General features: G+C 45.8%; 1 protein-coding gene across 4 annotated transcripts in view; it reads right to left on the reverse strand.

Annotated features, from left to right (window-relative positions):
* Positions 1-18,257, reverse strand: part of RABGAP1L (RAB GTPase activating protein 1 like) — an 803,631-nt gene that overhangs the window by 686,173 nt on the left and 99,201 nt on the right. For all 4 annotated transcript variants that reach the window (XM_030206422.1, XM_030206421.1, XM_030206423.1 and 1 more), the window contains one exon: positions 15,906-16,119. In XM_030206422.1, coding sequence (XP_030062282.1) covers positions 15,906-16,119 — 214 coding nt within the window. The remainder of the gene's footprint in view (positions 1-15,905; positions 16,120-18,257) is intronic.

Here is an 18,257-nt window from a genome sequence, read left to right on the forward strand (position 1 = left end):
GTGTGTAGGGCTTTGGAAGCTCTGTTGCTGTTAGAAGTACTTCAGGGTTTGGTGTTGTTAGGAACACTACAGATTTTGCTGTTAGAAGTACTTCTGGTGTTTGTGCTATTGGGAGCATTGCAGTCTTTGCTGTTTGGGTTTTGGGTGCTGTAGAAAGCACTTCAGTTTGCTGTTAGAAGTCCTTGTGGGTTTGGTGCTGTTAGAGGCACTTCAGTTCGCTGTGAGAAGTACGTCAGTAGCTTGGTGCTTAGTGGAACCTGGGTTAGGTTAGTGCGGTGGTGCACTGCTGTAGCGTGGGGGCTTAGGAAGCTCCTTTGCTAGCGTGTGTTTGCTTTCCTGCTTTTTCCTTGTGCTTTCCCTGTCTTCCCTTTTAGTGCTAGGAGCTCTTTTGGTTGTTTGGTGCATAGGAGCACCTTAGTTAGTTTAGAGTTGTAGAGCACTGCTTGTAGCTTGGTGCTTAGTAGCACCTGTGTTAGCTTGTGTATTTAGTTCCCTGCTCTGTTAGTTTAGGGCTTAGGAAGTCCCTTTGTTGAGCAGGGCTTAGGAGCTCCTGTTTAGTATAGGGCTTAGGAAGTCCTTTTGTTAGTGTAGGCCTAGGAGTGCCCTGGTTAGTCCAGTTCCTTGGAGCACTGCTGTCTCTTCTGTTTCCTGTCCTGTTCCCTGTGCCATCCGGTATCCGGTAAGTCCTGCCGGCTACTCGAACCCAGGAGCTCAACTCCTGGGGGGCTTAGTAGCTAAGTGCAGGTGAAGCTGTTCGGACCAGTCCAGTGTGCTCCAGTCCAGTGTTCCAGTCCGGGGAATTCCAGTCCAGTGTTCCAGTCCGGTGTCCTCCAGTCTGGGGGATTCCAGTCCGTGTGTTCCGGTTGCTGGGCGGTGCCTGCAGTCCCTGCCGGTGCCGGTGTGCTTGCCCAGCGTTGGTTGGTGGGTTTTGCCTGCTGCTGTCACTCCTCGTCAGCAGCCCAAGGGCTCACGTTTGCTCCAGAGCCCGGCCCCGCGGGCTCTGAACCTGAGAACCTGACACCATGTTTTATTTTGTTTGATTTCTATTGATAACCAATAAAATAAAAGAGTGGGTGAGCACCAGACTTTTGGGTGAAGAAAGACCATTGGCAGAAATGGGTCACAGCAAAGTAAATATCCAGAACTGGAGCAGAGGAACAGCCATTGTAAGCGGAAACTCTCCTACTAGAAAAATATAATCCAGGTGGTCTGGTTTTCCAAACAGGCATAAAGAACATCTTTGAACACCTGTAAAGCATTTGCTAGACAAAAGCACAAGATGAAATGGGAGTAAAGCAAGGTTACCAGACTGAGTGGGGAAGGAGAGGTATGTGGAGGCTGATCAAGGAAAACCTGAAATAATGTGCAGCTTTCATTGAAAAACGAATTGAAGGATCATAGACTAATGTCAGGAGGCGATGCCGCGCCATGAAATAACAAAACGCAGGTGTACTTTACTGGCCCAGCGTGCACCTACACTACCACAGGCCACTTTTTACTGCAGCTTAGTAAAAGTACTCCCCAAGAGTAGTAGAAAACACACTCAATACAAAAACAAAAAAGAGAAAAAACTATTACTCCAAAAAAAAAAACGGTATGGTCAATCAAAAAGATCAAATAAGTAGCAAAATGTCCTTTCAGATAGAAAACTTTAAATCTCAAAATAGCATGTCGAAAAAGTTCCAGATCGCAACTATAGACCATAATCAGAAAAACACTTCCCATTCCAACAGGCCATTAAGCCCTCCCAATGTCACAGTTTGTAATTTAAAAATCCAACGCTGCTCTTTTTGATGTAAAATTTTAGAGATATCACCTCTCCTTTTAGTACTCACTACTTGATCAATAGCCATGCAACATAGATCCCAAAATTGATGACAAAGCTCCATACAGTGTTTAACCATCGATGCCTTTGTCTTCCCTGTCGTAATACAATGTTTATTTTCAGCAAGTCTCATTTTTAACATTCGCTTTGTTTGCCAATATATAGAACACAAGAACATAGAATTCTATATATCATATATTTGGAGGCACAAGACGCAGAACAATGCAGCTGTAATATATAACACCCTTTTACCCACCAAAATTCAGTGCTATAGTCTTAACACAGCACTGGTCGCACTTCATATGCCCCGAATGAGTTGGCAGATTTGCTGTCTAGATATCAGATTTACATAGCATATCAGCCAGATTTCTGTTGCAAGAATAAGAAATCATACACTAGGACTTCCAAAAGATTTCATGCACCAATAGTACCTTCCAATGTTGTTTAATTACTTTAGCCACTTTAGGGTAAAATGAAAATATTGCAAAATACAGCTTTTTCTTTGGGCTGTAATAGCAATTCACTATGATTGAATAAAGCTCTTTTGCATGCTTGTTTAATAACCCTTTGAGGATATCCTTGATCTTCAAATCTCTTCTCTAACGCTTTAGACTTTTTCTTGTATGTAAATTCGGAGTCACAAATTCACCGGTAGCACAGAAATAGGGGAAAAGGTAAGCTATATTTGGTTGAAAAGGATGCATACTTTCAAAATGCAGCATGGTGTTCTGGTCAATGCCTTTAGAAAAGACCATAGTCCTAAACTTTTCCGTGTGAAACTCTACTTTGACATCCAAAAAGGAAATACTCGTAGGATGACTGACATGCTGAAATTTGATAGCTGAACGAACAAAAATAACGTAAGACCTAACTATCTTCCAAAGGCTACTGAAAACAGATCTGTTCAAGAAGGCATACCATAAACATCCATCTTAAATACTAAATAACAAGACTTTACATGACATAGACACAAATAGAATCTTACCACTTGACTGATTACCTCTCTGTTCCAAATATTCTATGCTACTTGTATGTTACCATGTTACCTCTCTGTTCCAAGCATGCTATGTTACTTGCATGTTACCATGTATGTAGGTATACCGTTATCTGTTCCACGTATGCATTACCAATTGTAATTCTGTTACCCGTAAATGGCAACCGCCATTACGGCAAATGTAAGCCACATTGAGCCTGCAAATTGGTGGGAAAATGTGGAATACAAATGCTACAAATAATAATTATAATAATAATAATATTATTCGACTTCCGGTGGAGCCGCAATCCAAGATGGCCGCCGAGGAGTGAGCTCCACGAGACCCCTGGCGAGGCCCCCGGGATTGCGGCCGCTGAACCCCCCCAAAATAAGAGGCAAGATCAGGGCGCAGTAGGGGAACGAAGGAGGAGTGGTGAGACAGTGGCAAGCGGCACTGGGCGACCCGGGGAGACCTGCAGACGAGCAGATCCTGGGCAAGATGGCGGCCGGCACGGGAGAGCGGCAGAAACGGAGGTAATAGAGCGATAGCAGTGACGAACCGCGATCTCCCTCCCCACCTGAGCGGGTAGCCTGCGGCGGAAACACTAGCTGGAAAGAGTGCCGAGGAGTGAAGATTGCCGGGACCGGAGTGGATTGAGGCTTGTGTAGCAGCCCTTCTTCCCCTCCCCCCCCCTGGCTTGTGGTGTTTATGCAGGGTGAAACACGAACAATTGATGGAGTGGGAGAGGTGAAGCCAGTAGAGAAGAGGAGGGGAGCGCCGTAGTGAGGGGAAAAGCACCCTGAGACCAACTGAACCAAAGAGGCAGTAGCTTCAGGAGTGACTGGCCGGCTAGCAGCCTGAGGAGCCCAACAGCCATAACAGCAGAGGGGCCCCACGGCAGGGAGTGGCTCAGCCTGGAAGCCACAGCATTGGGCCTGGTTCGGGCACGGGGCAAAATACACTGCTGGCAGGGCAGCTGCGGGATATCAGAGCAAGAAAAGCAGCTACATCAGAAATATTTCTGAAACAGCGGCCCAAGATGCCACTGAGAAAAAGCCTTGAAAAATTCAGATATACAGCGGACCCTGCTGGTAAGGAGAAATCAGAGACGGCAGGTAATAACCAAGGAGTGGAAAAGCTGAGCGACATCCCGTCGGACTCCGAAGAAGAGCCTCACAGAGTAGAGGGGGAAAATCTTGAAGAGATTTCGAAAGCTAAAATGGTGGGCTGGTTTAAGGAACTGAAGTCGGAGTTGGCGGGCTACCGAACAGATGTCCAAAATACGCTCAGGGAGATGCGGGCGGAGATCCGAGACTTGGGAACATGAGTGGAGGAGGTGGAGGAACAACTTGAACGTATGCAGGCGGAAGTAAAAAAAGAAAAAAAGATGGAGAAGCATTTAGATACAGCGGAGATCCAACAACTAAAAGATCAGGTGGAAGATCTGGAAAATAGATCCCGCCGCAACAACCTGCGGTTTAAAGGAATCCCAGAGCTGGACATTTTTACTGACTCGGAGGCAGTGATAAAGGAACTGTGCCAGTTTGTCCTGATTCCAGAGGAGGAGGAAGTGCAGCAGGAGATCCGCTTACAAAGAGCACACCGAAGTACGGGGCCACAGCGAGATCTGGCACCTAGAGATATTATCGCCTGCTTTTTAGACTTTCCCACCAAAGAACGGATTTTGGCTAAAGCAAGACAGCAGAAGGTGATAACATGGAAAACTTACAAGATAGGAGTATATCAAGACCTGGCTGGTGTAACACTGCAAAAAAGAAGGATAATGCGAGAAGTGACAGGGTTCATGCGAAACAAAGGGATCCAGTACAGATGGCTGTTCCCTTTTGTAGTGCGGCTTACAGTGAAGGGAAAGTCGAAGAAGGTGAAAACGCCGGAGGAAGCTTGGGCAGCGCTTAGAGCATTGGGATGCGAGGGAGTTCCAGCCCAAGAGCAGCAGACACAAAGAGCAGAGGATCCAAGATCGGATTCGGCATGGCAGGTGGCAGTGAGACGAGGAAAGAAGGGCGACAGAACTGCTTCTTGAAGCCTAAGAGTGACAGTTTTGGGATGAGTATGAAAGACATGTTCAGGAAATTGACTGATCTCATGCTGAAGGGAAAGCTGATCTGGGGAGGGGGTGGTGAGCGGCTGGGGGACATGGGAAGTTGAGGGATAAGAGGAGTAAGATAGGGGGGAGAGAGTGCTGTGTCAAAGTTGCTTAATGATGCCAATAAAGAGTATGGGGGAGGAAGGGGCTGGAAGGATAATAAAGTGAGGTAAAGGCGGTGGGGAGGAACCCAAATGCTATCAACTTGGGTAAAGGAGGAGGGGAGAGGAGGGGACTGGGGAACTGGGGGTCTGGGGGGCCGCGGAGCTTCCTTTTTGCCTGACAGTAGTAGGTATGTCGGGTAGGGGAGGGATACAGGGAAGGGGGAGAGGGCGGGAGGGATACAGGGAGGGAGGGGGGGACCTGGGGGAGGGGGGGGAGGGGGGTGATTTGAAGGTGGGATCCTGGAATGTGAATGGTCTCAATAACCCTGGAAAGAGAGAGAGGGTACTGAAAGAGATCAATAGGGTGCGTTGTGATGTGTTGTTCTTGCAAGAGACACATTTGAGACCCAGATATGGGCATCTGTTATGCTCTAGAGCGTATAATGAGGTGATTGTACACCAGGGGACAGGGGGGAGGAAGGTAGGGGGCGTAGCTATACTGCTTAGACAGACCTGTGGAATGACTAACACGAAGGAATTCAAAGACACAACGGGGAGATGTGTGGCCATCCGGGGGCTGATGCAGGGGAAGGAGGTGACACTGGTTAATCTATATGCCCCAAACACAGGGCAGGGGGATTTTTTTCGCATACTATGGGAAGAGATTCAAGGGTTTATAGGAGGGCAGGTAATTGTGGGAGGAGATTTCAATATTGCTCCGGACGCACGATTGGATCACTCGGGAGGAGGGGGGTACCAGTCAGGACCGGGGAGAAAGGCAGTACGAAAATTCTTGGCCAATATGGAGGTGGTGGACAGCTGGAGGATAGTAAGGGACACTCAGAGGGGCTACACGTTCTACTCTTATGCAGCTAACTCCTATACCAGGATAGATGGGTTGTGGGTACATCGCAACTGGGCGCCAACGATAGTGGAGACAGAAATAGAACCAATTCACATCTCTGATCATGCTATGATATGGATTAGACTACAGGGATGGGGCTCCAGGAGGAGGAACACCAGGTGGAAACTAAATGAGTCTCTCTTGGGGGAGGACCAAGTGAGGGAAGAGGTGAAAACTAATATACAGGAATACTGGAGAACAAATGATACAGGAGAAGTGGGGGATGGGATACTGTGGGATGCAATGAAGGCAGTGGTGAGGGGTATACTGATTAAATGGGGAGCAAGGAAAAAGAGGGAGCGGGGACAGAAGATGATGGAGTTACGACAAAGATTGAGCAAACTTGAACGAACTCATCAGAGAAACCCGTCCCCCCGGGTGTGGGAGGAGCTCCAGAAGATTAGGGGGGAGCTAAAGTAAGGGCAGATGGTGGAGGTGGAATATATGCGGACGAGAGTCCGACAGCAGTTCTTCGAGTCTGCCAATAAATCTAGTGCTATGTTGGCCAGATGTCTGTGAGCGAAACGGGTAAAATCTTAGATACAAAAACTTAAAGATGGTAAAGGCGGGTGGTGGTATACAGACACCGACATAGAGAAGGGATTCCTTAGCTACTATACAGACCTGTATAGAGCTCCAGATGGAGAGTCACCTGAGACTGTTGCGAGGTATTTAGACTCGCTACATCTGCAGAGCTTGAGTGAAGAGGGGCGCCAAAGAACGGAGGAACCACTGAGACAAGGGGAGATTACGGGGGTCATTCTAAAACTCCCCAGTGATAAGGCCCCTGGGCTAGATGGCTTTACAGCAAGATTTTATAAACAGTTCGAGAGCCTGGTAAAGCCCGCTGTTGGTGAGGGTGGGTAATGGGGTACTGGAGGGAAGAGAGCTCCCGAGATCAATGATGGAGGCAGGAGTGACTGTCATACCTAAACCGGGGAAAGACCCGACGGAGTGCGGGTCCTATAGACCCATTTCATTGCTAAACGTGGATGCCAAAATCATAGCTGAGGTGCTGGCCAATAGACTGGGCAGATTGCTACCTACATTAATAGATTCGGACCAAGCCGGTTTTATACCGGGGAGGCAAGTAGGTGATAATATCAGAAGAACATTGCACCTGATGTGGGAGGCCCAGCACACAAGAACTGGGGTAGCTATACTGTCGATAGACGCCGAAAAGGCTTTCGACAGGGTGCATTGGGGGTTGCTGCGGGCAGTGCTCCAGAGAGTGGGTTTGGGAGGGAATTTTAGTCTCTGGGTGGAGGCCCTGTATAAGAACCCAAAAGCGTGCCTGAATATCAATGGGGGTTATTCGCCTTTTTTCTCGATTGGTAGAAGCACCAGACAGGGGTGTCCGCTGTCCCCCCTTCTTTTTGCCCTTTATGTAGAACCATTGGCCGTGGCGATCAGAGATCACCCGGGGGTAAGGGGGATGAGGATTGGTGAACGGGAACACTGCATAGCATTGTTTGCCGATGACATGCTACTCTATGTGAAAGACCCGGGAGACACACTACCAACAATCTTGGGGATATTTGAGGAGTATGAGAAATGTGCAGGGCTTAAAATAAATAGGGATAAAAGTGAGATTTTGGGAGTTTCCTTAAGGGAGGAGGAGGAGGCAGAGGTAAGAGACCGGTTTGAGTTTAAATGGGCAAGACACAGAATTAGGTACCTAGGGATTCAGCTGCTGGGGGATCTAGAGAGGTTATTCTCACTTAACTATGGACGCTTGCAAGAGCAGATACAAAATGACCTGATGAGATGGAAAAATAAATGGTTATCATGGTGCGGGAGGATGGCTGTGATTAAAATGAACGTGCTGCCACGCTTATTGTTCCTCTTCCAGACACTGCCAATCGCGGTGCCGAAACCATTTCTTAAGAGATTGCAGAGCTCCACATTGAAATTTATATGGGGTAACAAGAGACCGCGGCTGGCACAGAGGGTATTGTGGGGGGGGGGGGGGGGGGGGGGAAGGAGAGGGGAGGGAGAGCGGTACCCAACTTGGAGTGGTATTACTGGGGTTCTCAATTGAAGATGCTTTGGATTGGGAACGGGGTAGGGAGAAGCCTGCCATTCAGGTGGAACAAGCTTACTGGCCACAGAGGAAGTTGAAGACATTGTTGTGGACCTCTGAGAGTCTGGGGAGAGGGCAAAGAGGGAAGGGTAATCCATTCCTAAGACATCTATTGGAAGTGTGGGGATCGTTGAGGAGACGAAGGGGGCACCTAGCAGAGGTGTCCTCAATGGCTCACCTTAGGTGGGAGCCTAAATTCATAGCGGGCAAGGAGAATGCCACGTTTGCTAGATGGGAGCGGAGGGGCGTGGAGAGATTTAGAGATGGGATGCATGGTAGGGGAATGTGAACCTTTGAGGAGCTGAGTAATAGGTATGGGATTCCGGAGGGAGACAGATTTGCGCATACACAATTAATACATTTCATGGGGAAACAGGGATGGAGGGGAGGAATACCACGGGAGGGAGAATGGTTGGAAAACTTGTGGAGTGTGTTGAGAAAGGTCCCAAAGTCCATTTCTGTGGTGTACCGCTACCTCCAGGGAGAGGAAGAGCGGGCATACCCATTTCAGGGAACATGGGAGAGGGATCTGCACTATCACTTTACAGAGCGGGAATGGGATCACATATGTGGGGAAGTCCAGAAGGCTTCAGTGTGTGTATTGATACAAGAGAATGCCTATAAAGTACTCACGCGGTGGTACTACACACCTGAAAGGTTGAAAAAAATGTATCCAGGGACTTCGGATGAGTGTTGGAGATGCAAGACACAGATAGGTACATTTCTCCATGTTTGGTGGACCTGCCCGGGGGTGGTGCCATTCTGGCAAGCAGTGATGAAAGTGCTGGTCCGGATTATGGGGGTATCCCTGGTGTGTAATCCGCAGGCCTGCTTACTGGGGATGCACAATGAATGAGAGGTGTGGGAGGAGAGTAAAATGATGCGCTGGGGACTGGCAGCGGCAAAGTGTCTCATAGCGCGATGTTGGAAGTCAGTGGACCCCCCAGACATAGGGGAATGGAAAGTCCAAGTAAGGCAATTGTGGTACATGGAGAGATTGACGGTCTATAGAAGGGAGGGTAAACTCAAACGCAAGAAGGGATGGGCTAGGATACAACACATGATAGAGCATCTCTAAAGGGGCTGGATAGACATTCTAGGGAGGGGGGAACAGGGGGTAACACTTAGAGGGAAAGGGGAAGGGGGAAAATCATATATATTTGCATAAGTAGTGGAGGGAACACAAGGGGAGCATTAGTGGAGGGGGAAAGGTGTAAGGGACTGGGGGGGGGGACTACAGAGTTGAACATGTGGTGATATATAGTAGCTAAGAGATAGATTGTCTGTTGTACCAACGTTCAGATACCAAGATATGCAGAGGGGAGTATGTTCCGGGTGGTTGTTTGTAAATGTAACTGAATGGAAAAGAAGCAAGTTAAAGGAGTTGATTAGTGAATATATTGAGGCACATTTGCGAGATAGTTATAACAATTGATGTTTATTCAAGGTCACATGGTTAAGCATGTTAATATATGTCAAAATGCAAAACTGAATGGAAAAGAAATTAGTCACAACAGCTGATTAGTGTGTATATCGAGGCACAATGGTGAGATAGTTATAACAATTGATGTTTACTCTAAGTTACATGGTTATGAATGTAAATATATGACAAAATGCAATAAAAATTTCAAAGTTAAAAAAATAATAATAATGTTATTCAACTCAGATATAAATCCTTGAAGCGCAAACTCAGTATCCTGCCAAGTCAAAAAAATATCATCAAAGAAGCCCACATTGTCACTCCAAAAAGTTGAAAAAAAATTTCTTCATTAAACAAAAAATAATTATTTTGTAAAGGCAAGGTAGCTAACTGTAACAAAAAAAATTTGTGGGAACAGTCCACAGATGTGGACGAGCATCCAGTTCAATTTTCAACACTTTAATAGCTCCTAACTGCAGGATCATAGTGTAGAGAGATTGTACATCTAGCATGACAAGTAAACAATTCTCTGAAATGTGATGTAAATTAGACAGCTTGTTCAGGAAATGAGTCGTGTCTTTCACATAAGATGTGAAACAGTAGCTCAGCAAATCGTGACTCCCTCTTGGTGAGACTGTGTAAATATGTAGATGGTTTTCTGACCCATCTACATATTTACACAGTCTCACCAAGAGGGAGTCACGATCTGCTGATCTACTTTTAATATTAAAATCATCCATAGTACCTGAAGATTGGAGGGTGGCCAAAGTGACACCGATTTTTAAAGAGGGTTCCAGGAGTGATCCGGGAAATTACAGACCAGTAAGCTTGAGGTCACTGCCTGGCAAAAATAGTGGAAACTATTATAAAGAATAAAATGACAGAATACATAGACAAACATGGTTTAATGGGACAGAGTCAGCATGGGTTTAGCCAAGGCAAGTCTTACCTCACCAATTCGCTTCATTTCTTTGAAGGTGTGAATAAATATGTGGATAAAGGTGAGTCGGTTGATATAGTGTATCTAGATTTTCAAAAAGCTTTTGATAAAGTTCCTCATGAGAGACTCCTGAGAAAATTAAAGAGTCACGGGATAGGAGGCAAGGTTCTGGTGTGGATCAGGAATTGGTTATTGGACAGAAAATAGAGGGTAGGGTTAAATGGTCAGTTCTCTCAATGGAGGAGGGTAAACAGTGGAGTGCCGCAGAGATCAGTACTGGGACTGGTGCTATTTAACATATTTATAAATGATAAGGAAATCGGAATGACGGGTGGGGTGATTAAATTTGCAGATGACACAAAACTATCCAAGACTGTTAAACACATGCGGACTGTGAAATATTGCAGGACAAATGCAAGGTGATGCACATTGGAAAGAAAAACCAAATCATAGCTATCTGATGCTAGGGTCCACCTTGGGGGTCAGCACTCAAGAAAAAGATCTAGGTATCGTCATAAATAATACGCTGAAATCTTCTGCTCAGTGTGCGGCGGCTGCCAAAAAAGCAAACAGGATGCTATGAATTGTTAGGAAAGGGATGGTGAATAAGACCGAAAATACTACAATGCAACTGCACCTTGAGTATTGCATTTAGTTCTGGTTGCCGTATCTCAAAAAAGATATAGTGGAATTCGAAAAGGTTCATAGAAGAGCGATCAAAATGATAAAGGGGATGGATTGATAAAGGGGATGGAACTCCTCTCATATGAGGAAAGGCTAAAGAGGTTAGGGCTCTTCAGCTTGGAAAAGAGATGGATGAGGGGAGATATGACTGAGGTCAACAAAATCCTGAGTGGTGTAGAACGAGTAAAAGTAAATCAATTTTTAAATCATTCCAAAAGTACAAAGACTAGGGGGAAACTCAAGGAAGTTACATGGAAATAAATAGGAGGAAATATTTTTTCACTCAACAAGCTCTGTAACTCTTTGCCGGAGCATGTGGTAACGGCGGTTAGCATCTCTGGGTTGAAAAAAGGTTCCTGGAGGGTATAGCATGGAATGTTACCATAATTTGGGTTTCTGCCAGGTACTTGTGACTTGGTTTGGCCACTGTTTGGACACAGGATACTGAGATAGATGGACCATTGGTCTGACCCAGTATGGCTACTCTTATGTTCACCTATTACTTTACTCATCCAAACTTTGTAAAGAAACAAAAACAAATCAAAAACACATCAAAACACAACAGACATGGGGGACAAAACAGACAATTATTTTACTGGCATTCGCCAGTCTGTCACAATGACTTACCAACCCTCACAAGCTGTTTTAAATGTTAGAACAATATAGACCAGAGCAACCCTAGGCTTGGACTCACCCACTTGTGAATCTCATTCAGTCCTGCTTGTTGGTGGGAAAGGCATTGTAGCTTACCTGTGAAAGATGTCTTCGGTAGACATCAAGATTGATATGGCACACAATTCCACCCACCTCCGTGAGAGTTGGCTCTTTCATTTTTTTCACTTTGGAACTAACTAGCAAACCGAGAAGACCACTGTACACAGGAAGAAACTGGGAAAGCAGCTCTGTCTCGGTGACATCATATGACATCACCCACTTTTTTGCCCTAATAATCCTGCTGTCTACAGAAAACATCTGTTACAAATAAGCAACATTGCAATTTGTGCCGGAGCACAGGTTGCTGCAGATCACAAACACATTATTTATCAGCCGCAATTATACATGGAATTTACTAAACTGTAAAACTTAGATATCACAGTTTGGTAAATCCCATAGGAACTCATGATAAAACAGGGTTTTGACACATATAAGCACTTTAGTAAGAACACTTATCACTTAAGGGAATAAAAATGAGAAAAATGTCATTCTCCAATTGCAGAAAAATAGAGCATAAGCAAAAGAAGAGACTGGATAATTCTATAATAGTGCACCTAAGGCATTTGATTGAAGTATATTCTATAAAGGAATATAAGCGCCTACTTTCCTTTATAGAATACTAGCATAACAGGTTAGATATAGGTGTATAATTTAGGAGCAAGAACTTATGCAAGCTATAGAAAGGTGGCATAAGTACCTGCATCTAGATGCTGGAGATATGCACATGCGTGTCTAAGTTCCACCCACACACCACCTATGTGTACATCTATCTGTAAACTAGGTGCTACATAAGATATTTGTGTTTTTACACTTATCCACCTGTTTACTAAGCCGCACTAGCGGCTGGTGCAGCAGTAATGTAGACTGCGCTGTGTCGGCATTGCCATGCAGTTTAGTAAACAAGGGGGATAGATGCAAAGTTGGTATTTACATGTGTATGTGCACATATATGCATGCATACGCCATTGTTCTAATCAATTATATGCATAATTGTCCTGTAAAGATTAACACCCATTTTATATTGCGATCTGAAACGTCAGCCAGTTATACCATCTGTTTCAGATTCCCATTATGCGGAAACTCGTGCCTTTTCATTGGCAGGATCACTATTATGGAATAAACTTCCTGGTTATCTCAAGCTTTGCGCCACTGCCCCTCAGTTTAAAAAAATATTTGAAAATGTTTTATTTTGCGCAAGCTTATTCCGGTTGAAATAATGGCAAAAAGGGGCATAATCGAAAGGGACGCCCAAGTTTTGCTGAGGAGGTCCTCGCAAAATGTCCCGGTGGAGGGGCGGGGAAACCCGTATTATCGAAACAAGATGGACGTCCATCTTTCGTTTCAATAACACGGTCGGGGATGCCCAAATCCTGAAATTTAGGTCGTCCTTAGAGATGGTCGTCCATAGACTTGGTCGTTTCTGATTTTCAGCGATAATGGAAACCAAGGACGTCCATCTCAGAAACAACCAAATCCAAGCCCTTTGGTCATGGGAGGAGCCATCATTCGTAGCGTACTGGTCCCCCTGACATGCCAGGACACCACCCAGGTACCCTAGGGGGCACTGCAGTGGACTTCAGAAATTTCTCCCAGGTACATAGCTCCCTTACCTTGTGTGCTGAGCCCCCGAAAACCCACTACCCACAACTGTACACCACTACCATAGCCCTTATGGGTGAAGGGGGGCACCTACAGTGGTGGAAATAAGTATTTGATCCCTTGCTGATTTTGTAAGTTTGCCCACTGACAAAGACATGAGCAGCCCATAATTGAAGGATAGGTTATTGGTAACAGTGAGAGATAGCACATCACAAATTAAATCCGGAAAATCACATTGTGGAAAGTATATGAATTTATTTGCATTCTGCAGAGGGAAATAAGTATTTAATCCCTCTGGCAAACAAGACCTAATACTTGGTGGCAAAACCCTTGTTGGCAAGCACAGCGGTCAGACGTCTTCTGTAGTTGATGATGAGGTTTGCACACATGTCAGGAGGAATTTTGGTCCACTCCTCTTTGCAGATCATCTCTAAATCATTAAGAGTTCTGGGCTGTCGCTTGGCAACTCGCAGCTTCAGCTCCCTCCATAAGTTTTCAATGGGATTAAGGTCTGGTGACTGGCTAGGCCACTCCATGACCCTAATGTGCTTCTTCCTGAGCCACTCCTTTGTTGCCTTGGCTGTATGTTTTGGGTCATTGTCGTGCTGGAAGACCCAGCCACGACCCATTTTTAAGGCCCTGGCGGAGGGAAGGAGGTTGTCACTCAGAATTGTACGGTACATGGCCCCATCCATTCTCCCATTGATGCGGTGAAGTAGTCCTGTGCCCTTAGCAGAGAAACACCCCCAAAACATAACATTTCCACCTCCATGCTTGACAGTGGGGACGGTGTTCTTTGGGTCATAGGCAGCATTTCTCTTCCTCCAAACACGGCGAGTTGAGTTCATGCCAAAGAGCTCAATTTTGTCTCATCTGACCACAGCACCTTCTCCCAATCACTCTCGGCATCATCCAGGTGTTCACTGGCAAACTTCAGACGGGCCGTCACATGTGCCTTCCGGAGCAGGGGGACCTTGCGGGCACTGCAGGATTGCAATCCGTTATGTCGTAATGTGTTACCAATGGTTTTCGTGGTGACAGTGGTCCCAGCTGCCTTGAGATCATTGACAAGTTCCCCCCTTGTAGTTGTAGGCTGATTTCTAACCTTCCTCATGATCAAGGATACCCACGAGGTGAGATTTTGCGTGGAGCCCCAGATCTTTGTCGATTGACAGTCATTTTGTACTTCTTCCATTTTCTTACTATGGCACCAACAGTTGTCTCCTTCTCGCCCAGCGTCTTACTGATGGTTTTGTAGCCCATTCCAGCCTTGTGCAGGTGTATGATCTTGTCCCTGACATCCTTAGACAGCTCCTTGCTCTTGGCCATTTTGTAGAGGTTAGAGTCTGACTGATTCACTGAGTCTGTGGACAGGTGTCTTTCATACAGGTGACCATTGCCGACAGCTGTCTGTCATGCAGGTAACGAGTTGATTTGGAGCATCTACCTGGTCAGTAGGGGCCAGATCTCTTACTGGTTGGTGGGGGATCAAATACTTATTTCCCTCTGCAGAATGCAAATAAATTCATATACTTTCCACAATGTGATTTTCCGGATTTAATTTGTGATGTGCTATCTCTCACTGTTACCAATAACCTACCCTTCAATTATGGGCTGCTCATGTCTTTGTCAGTGGGCAAACTTACAAAATCAGCAAGGGATCAAATACTTATTTCCACCACTGTACATGTGGGTACAGTGGGTTTGTGGTGGGTTTTGGAGGGCTCACATTTACCACCACAAGTGTAACAGGTAGGGGGGGGACGGGCCTGGGTCCGCCTGCCTGAAGTGCACTGCACCCACTAAAACTGCTCCAGGGACCTGCATAGTGCTGTGATGGACCTGAGTACGACATTTGAGGCTGGCATAGAGGCTGGCAAAATATTTTTAAATATGTTTTTTTTAGGGTGGGAGGGGGTTAGTGATCACTGGGGGAATAAGTGGAGGTCATCCCCGATTCTCTCCGGTGGTCACGTGGTCAGTTCAAGCACCTTTTTGTGACTTGGTCGTAAAATAAAAAACAGGACCAGGTAAAGTCGTCCAAGTGCTCATCAAGAACACCCTTTTTTCCCATTATGGGTCTAGGATGTCCATGTGTTAGGCACGCCCAAGTCCCGCCTTCCCTACGCCTCCAACACGCCCCCGTGAACTTTGGTCGTCCCCACGACGGAAAGCAGTTGAGGACGCCAAAAATTGGCTCTTGATTATACCGATTTGGGCAACCCTCTGAGAAGGACGCCCATCTTCCGCTTTGTGTCGAAAGATGGGCGTCCTTCTCTTTCGAAAATGAGCCTGAAAGTGACAATTTATTGTTATGTATTTTCAGTTGAATTTGTCCAAGGAATGGTACAGTCTTGAATATGTATATGTCTTGTTGATTATTGTTAAGTCATGCTGATTTCATATATATTTTTACTGTAATCCGCTTTGGGTTTAAAGCGGAATATTAATATTTAAAATAAATAGAATTACCCCCCAGAAAATGGATCTTACACCAGCTCAGGCAAGATCTGAAACTCCCCTTAATAATTAAAAAAAAAAATCAACCCACCTGACAGAGCCATCCGGAACATTTGGTACATAGAGAGTTACAGGAATAGGAGCCACACTTTGAGATCTCATGGTTGCCATTGCTTGGAGAGCCTCTGATTCATTGCGAGGGGCAGAAACTCTCATACAGCCTAAATATGTCAGTTTATTAAACAAAACACTGTCTTCCTCTGGGGGTTCATTTGAAGGAGAAGGTGTTCTAGGTGCAGAGACTTCTGAAAACAAGATGATGATAAAACTGTTATTTTAAAAACTGAAAATGGTTTTAACGAACAACAAAAATAATTCTTACTCTGAATTATGATAGTACAACAGTGCCACCACCACATAACTTACAGTTTCTACGTTAAATCATAATTTACTCCTCTCTGAAACTGTGGGAGAATTTCTTTCTAAAAACTGACACACAACTCTAACCTCCATTAACATGTCAAATTTCAGAAAAATTAGTTCTGTAGTTTTTCAATTTAGATAGATATTACGAATATATACTTCTTTGAAAAAGACAATTTATAAAATACTATACAGTATAGACACAATGTTAAGTTAAAAAAGGTCTCTCAACCACGGAAAGATAAAGGAGATGAAAACTAGTGGCTGGATCAAAGTTGATATCAATAAAATTCAAAAAGCGTACAGGTCCTTCTGCATTAGATGCTAATGTGCACCTAACGCAACAAAAAATGGATTACGCTCAGGCGTTCTGTGGTAAATCTGCAACCTGCATGTATTAACCATGCACTAAAACATTTTTATTTTTTTCTTTGAGGGGGTGTGTTACGGGTGGAAAGTGGGCATTCCTGCACTGACCAGTTAGCGCATCTACATTATCGCACGCTAACTGGTTAGAGCTCGAATAACACTACAGAATAAGTGATGGTAAGTATTCCCATGGCAATTTTGAAAATGGCTCCAGCTCCTTGCCGCTAGATCACCAGGGTTCACCTCCGAGTTAATCCCAGAGATGGGTGACAGATCTGTAGGTCTGGGGGCTGTAGTATGTCAAGGGGCTTAGTGAAGGGTTGGGGGTATTGGAGGATCAAATCAGAGGGGTAGGAGATCAGAGAGGAGAGAGTAGATTCGGGTTAGGCACAGCTGCACTTACCATCTTCCTCTTGAGGTGGTAGTAAGCGCTGCTGCGCTATCAGCAGTCTTAACAGCTAAGGAGCGTTACTGACCCTCACACTAGGTGTCACAACCAGCTATATCTTCAACTCGTACATGTCACATTCTGTTCCTCTGTTAAGCATTTAGTTCAGGTGTGCCACCATGCTGCTGGTTTTAATATGCAATAGATGGCAATTATCCTGTCTCCAATTATATACAAATGCTCTCACACAAACTTATACCTGCATATACAAACTATTTTATTAATACTATGTTTTACCCTTGCAAAAGACCATAGGTCATAAAATTACCCCAATGAGCATAATTTTATGACAGGGCAAATGAACAGAGAAGGCACATGAGTGTGCATGTTGTCTTTAGGCACATATGTTTCACATATTTTGTATGGGCCTTTATGAAACAGGACCTCCTGAACAGGGGCATAGCCAGACCTCGCCGAGAGGGGGGGCCAGAGCCCGAGGTGGGGGGGGGGCACTGTTTAGCCGCCTCCCCACACCGCCGACCCACCCCCCTCCCCTCGCGCGCCCACTACTGCCGCGAGTTTTGGACCAACCTCTGCGCTGACGACGATGACCCTCTTGAACCCCCCCTCCTGCCACCAACCCTCCCTCGCCATCGCCACCCGCCCCGCCGCTGCATGAGGTACCTTGTTTGCTGGCGGGGGTCCCCAAACCCCGCCAGCCAAAGAGTCTGCTTCAGCGCCGGAGTTAGTAGACTCCAGCGCCTTCATTCAACAAAGTTTGTGTGAAGATCAGCTGGTTTTGACGCCTTACATCCTGCACGGGGCTACATGCATGGTGCAGGACGTAAGGCGTCAAAACCAGCTGATCTTCTTCACACGAACTTCGTTGAATGAAGGCGCCGGAGTCTACTAACTCCGGCGCTAAAGCAGACTCTTCGGCTGGCGGGGTTTGGGGACCCCTGCCAGCAAAACAAGGTACCTCATGCGGGGGCGGGCGGCGACGGCGGGGGAGGGTTGGTAGCGGGAGGGGGTTCAAGAGGGTCGCGGCAGGGGGCCAGGGTCGAATCTATGGGGGCCCAGGCCCCCCAGGCCCCACGTAGCTATGCACTGCTCCTGAAAGGTACCACACAAAATAATACCTGCTGAGAAGTAGGCATAGGTTAATGGAGTTAGTTCTATAACTGGGAGCCTGGTAGGACCCTATTCTACAAAAAAAAGAATATAAGTGCCTTCTTTCCTTTATAGAATACTAGTGTAATGACA

Source organism: Microcaecilia unicolor, chromosome 6, assembly GCF_901765095.1.
Source record: "Microcaecilia unicolor chromosome 6, aMicUni1.1, whole genome shotgun sequence".
NCBI lineage: Eukaryota > Metazoa > Chordata > Amphibia > Gymnophiona > Siphonopidae > Microcaecilia > Microcaecilia unicolor.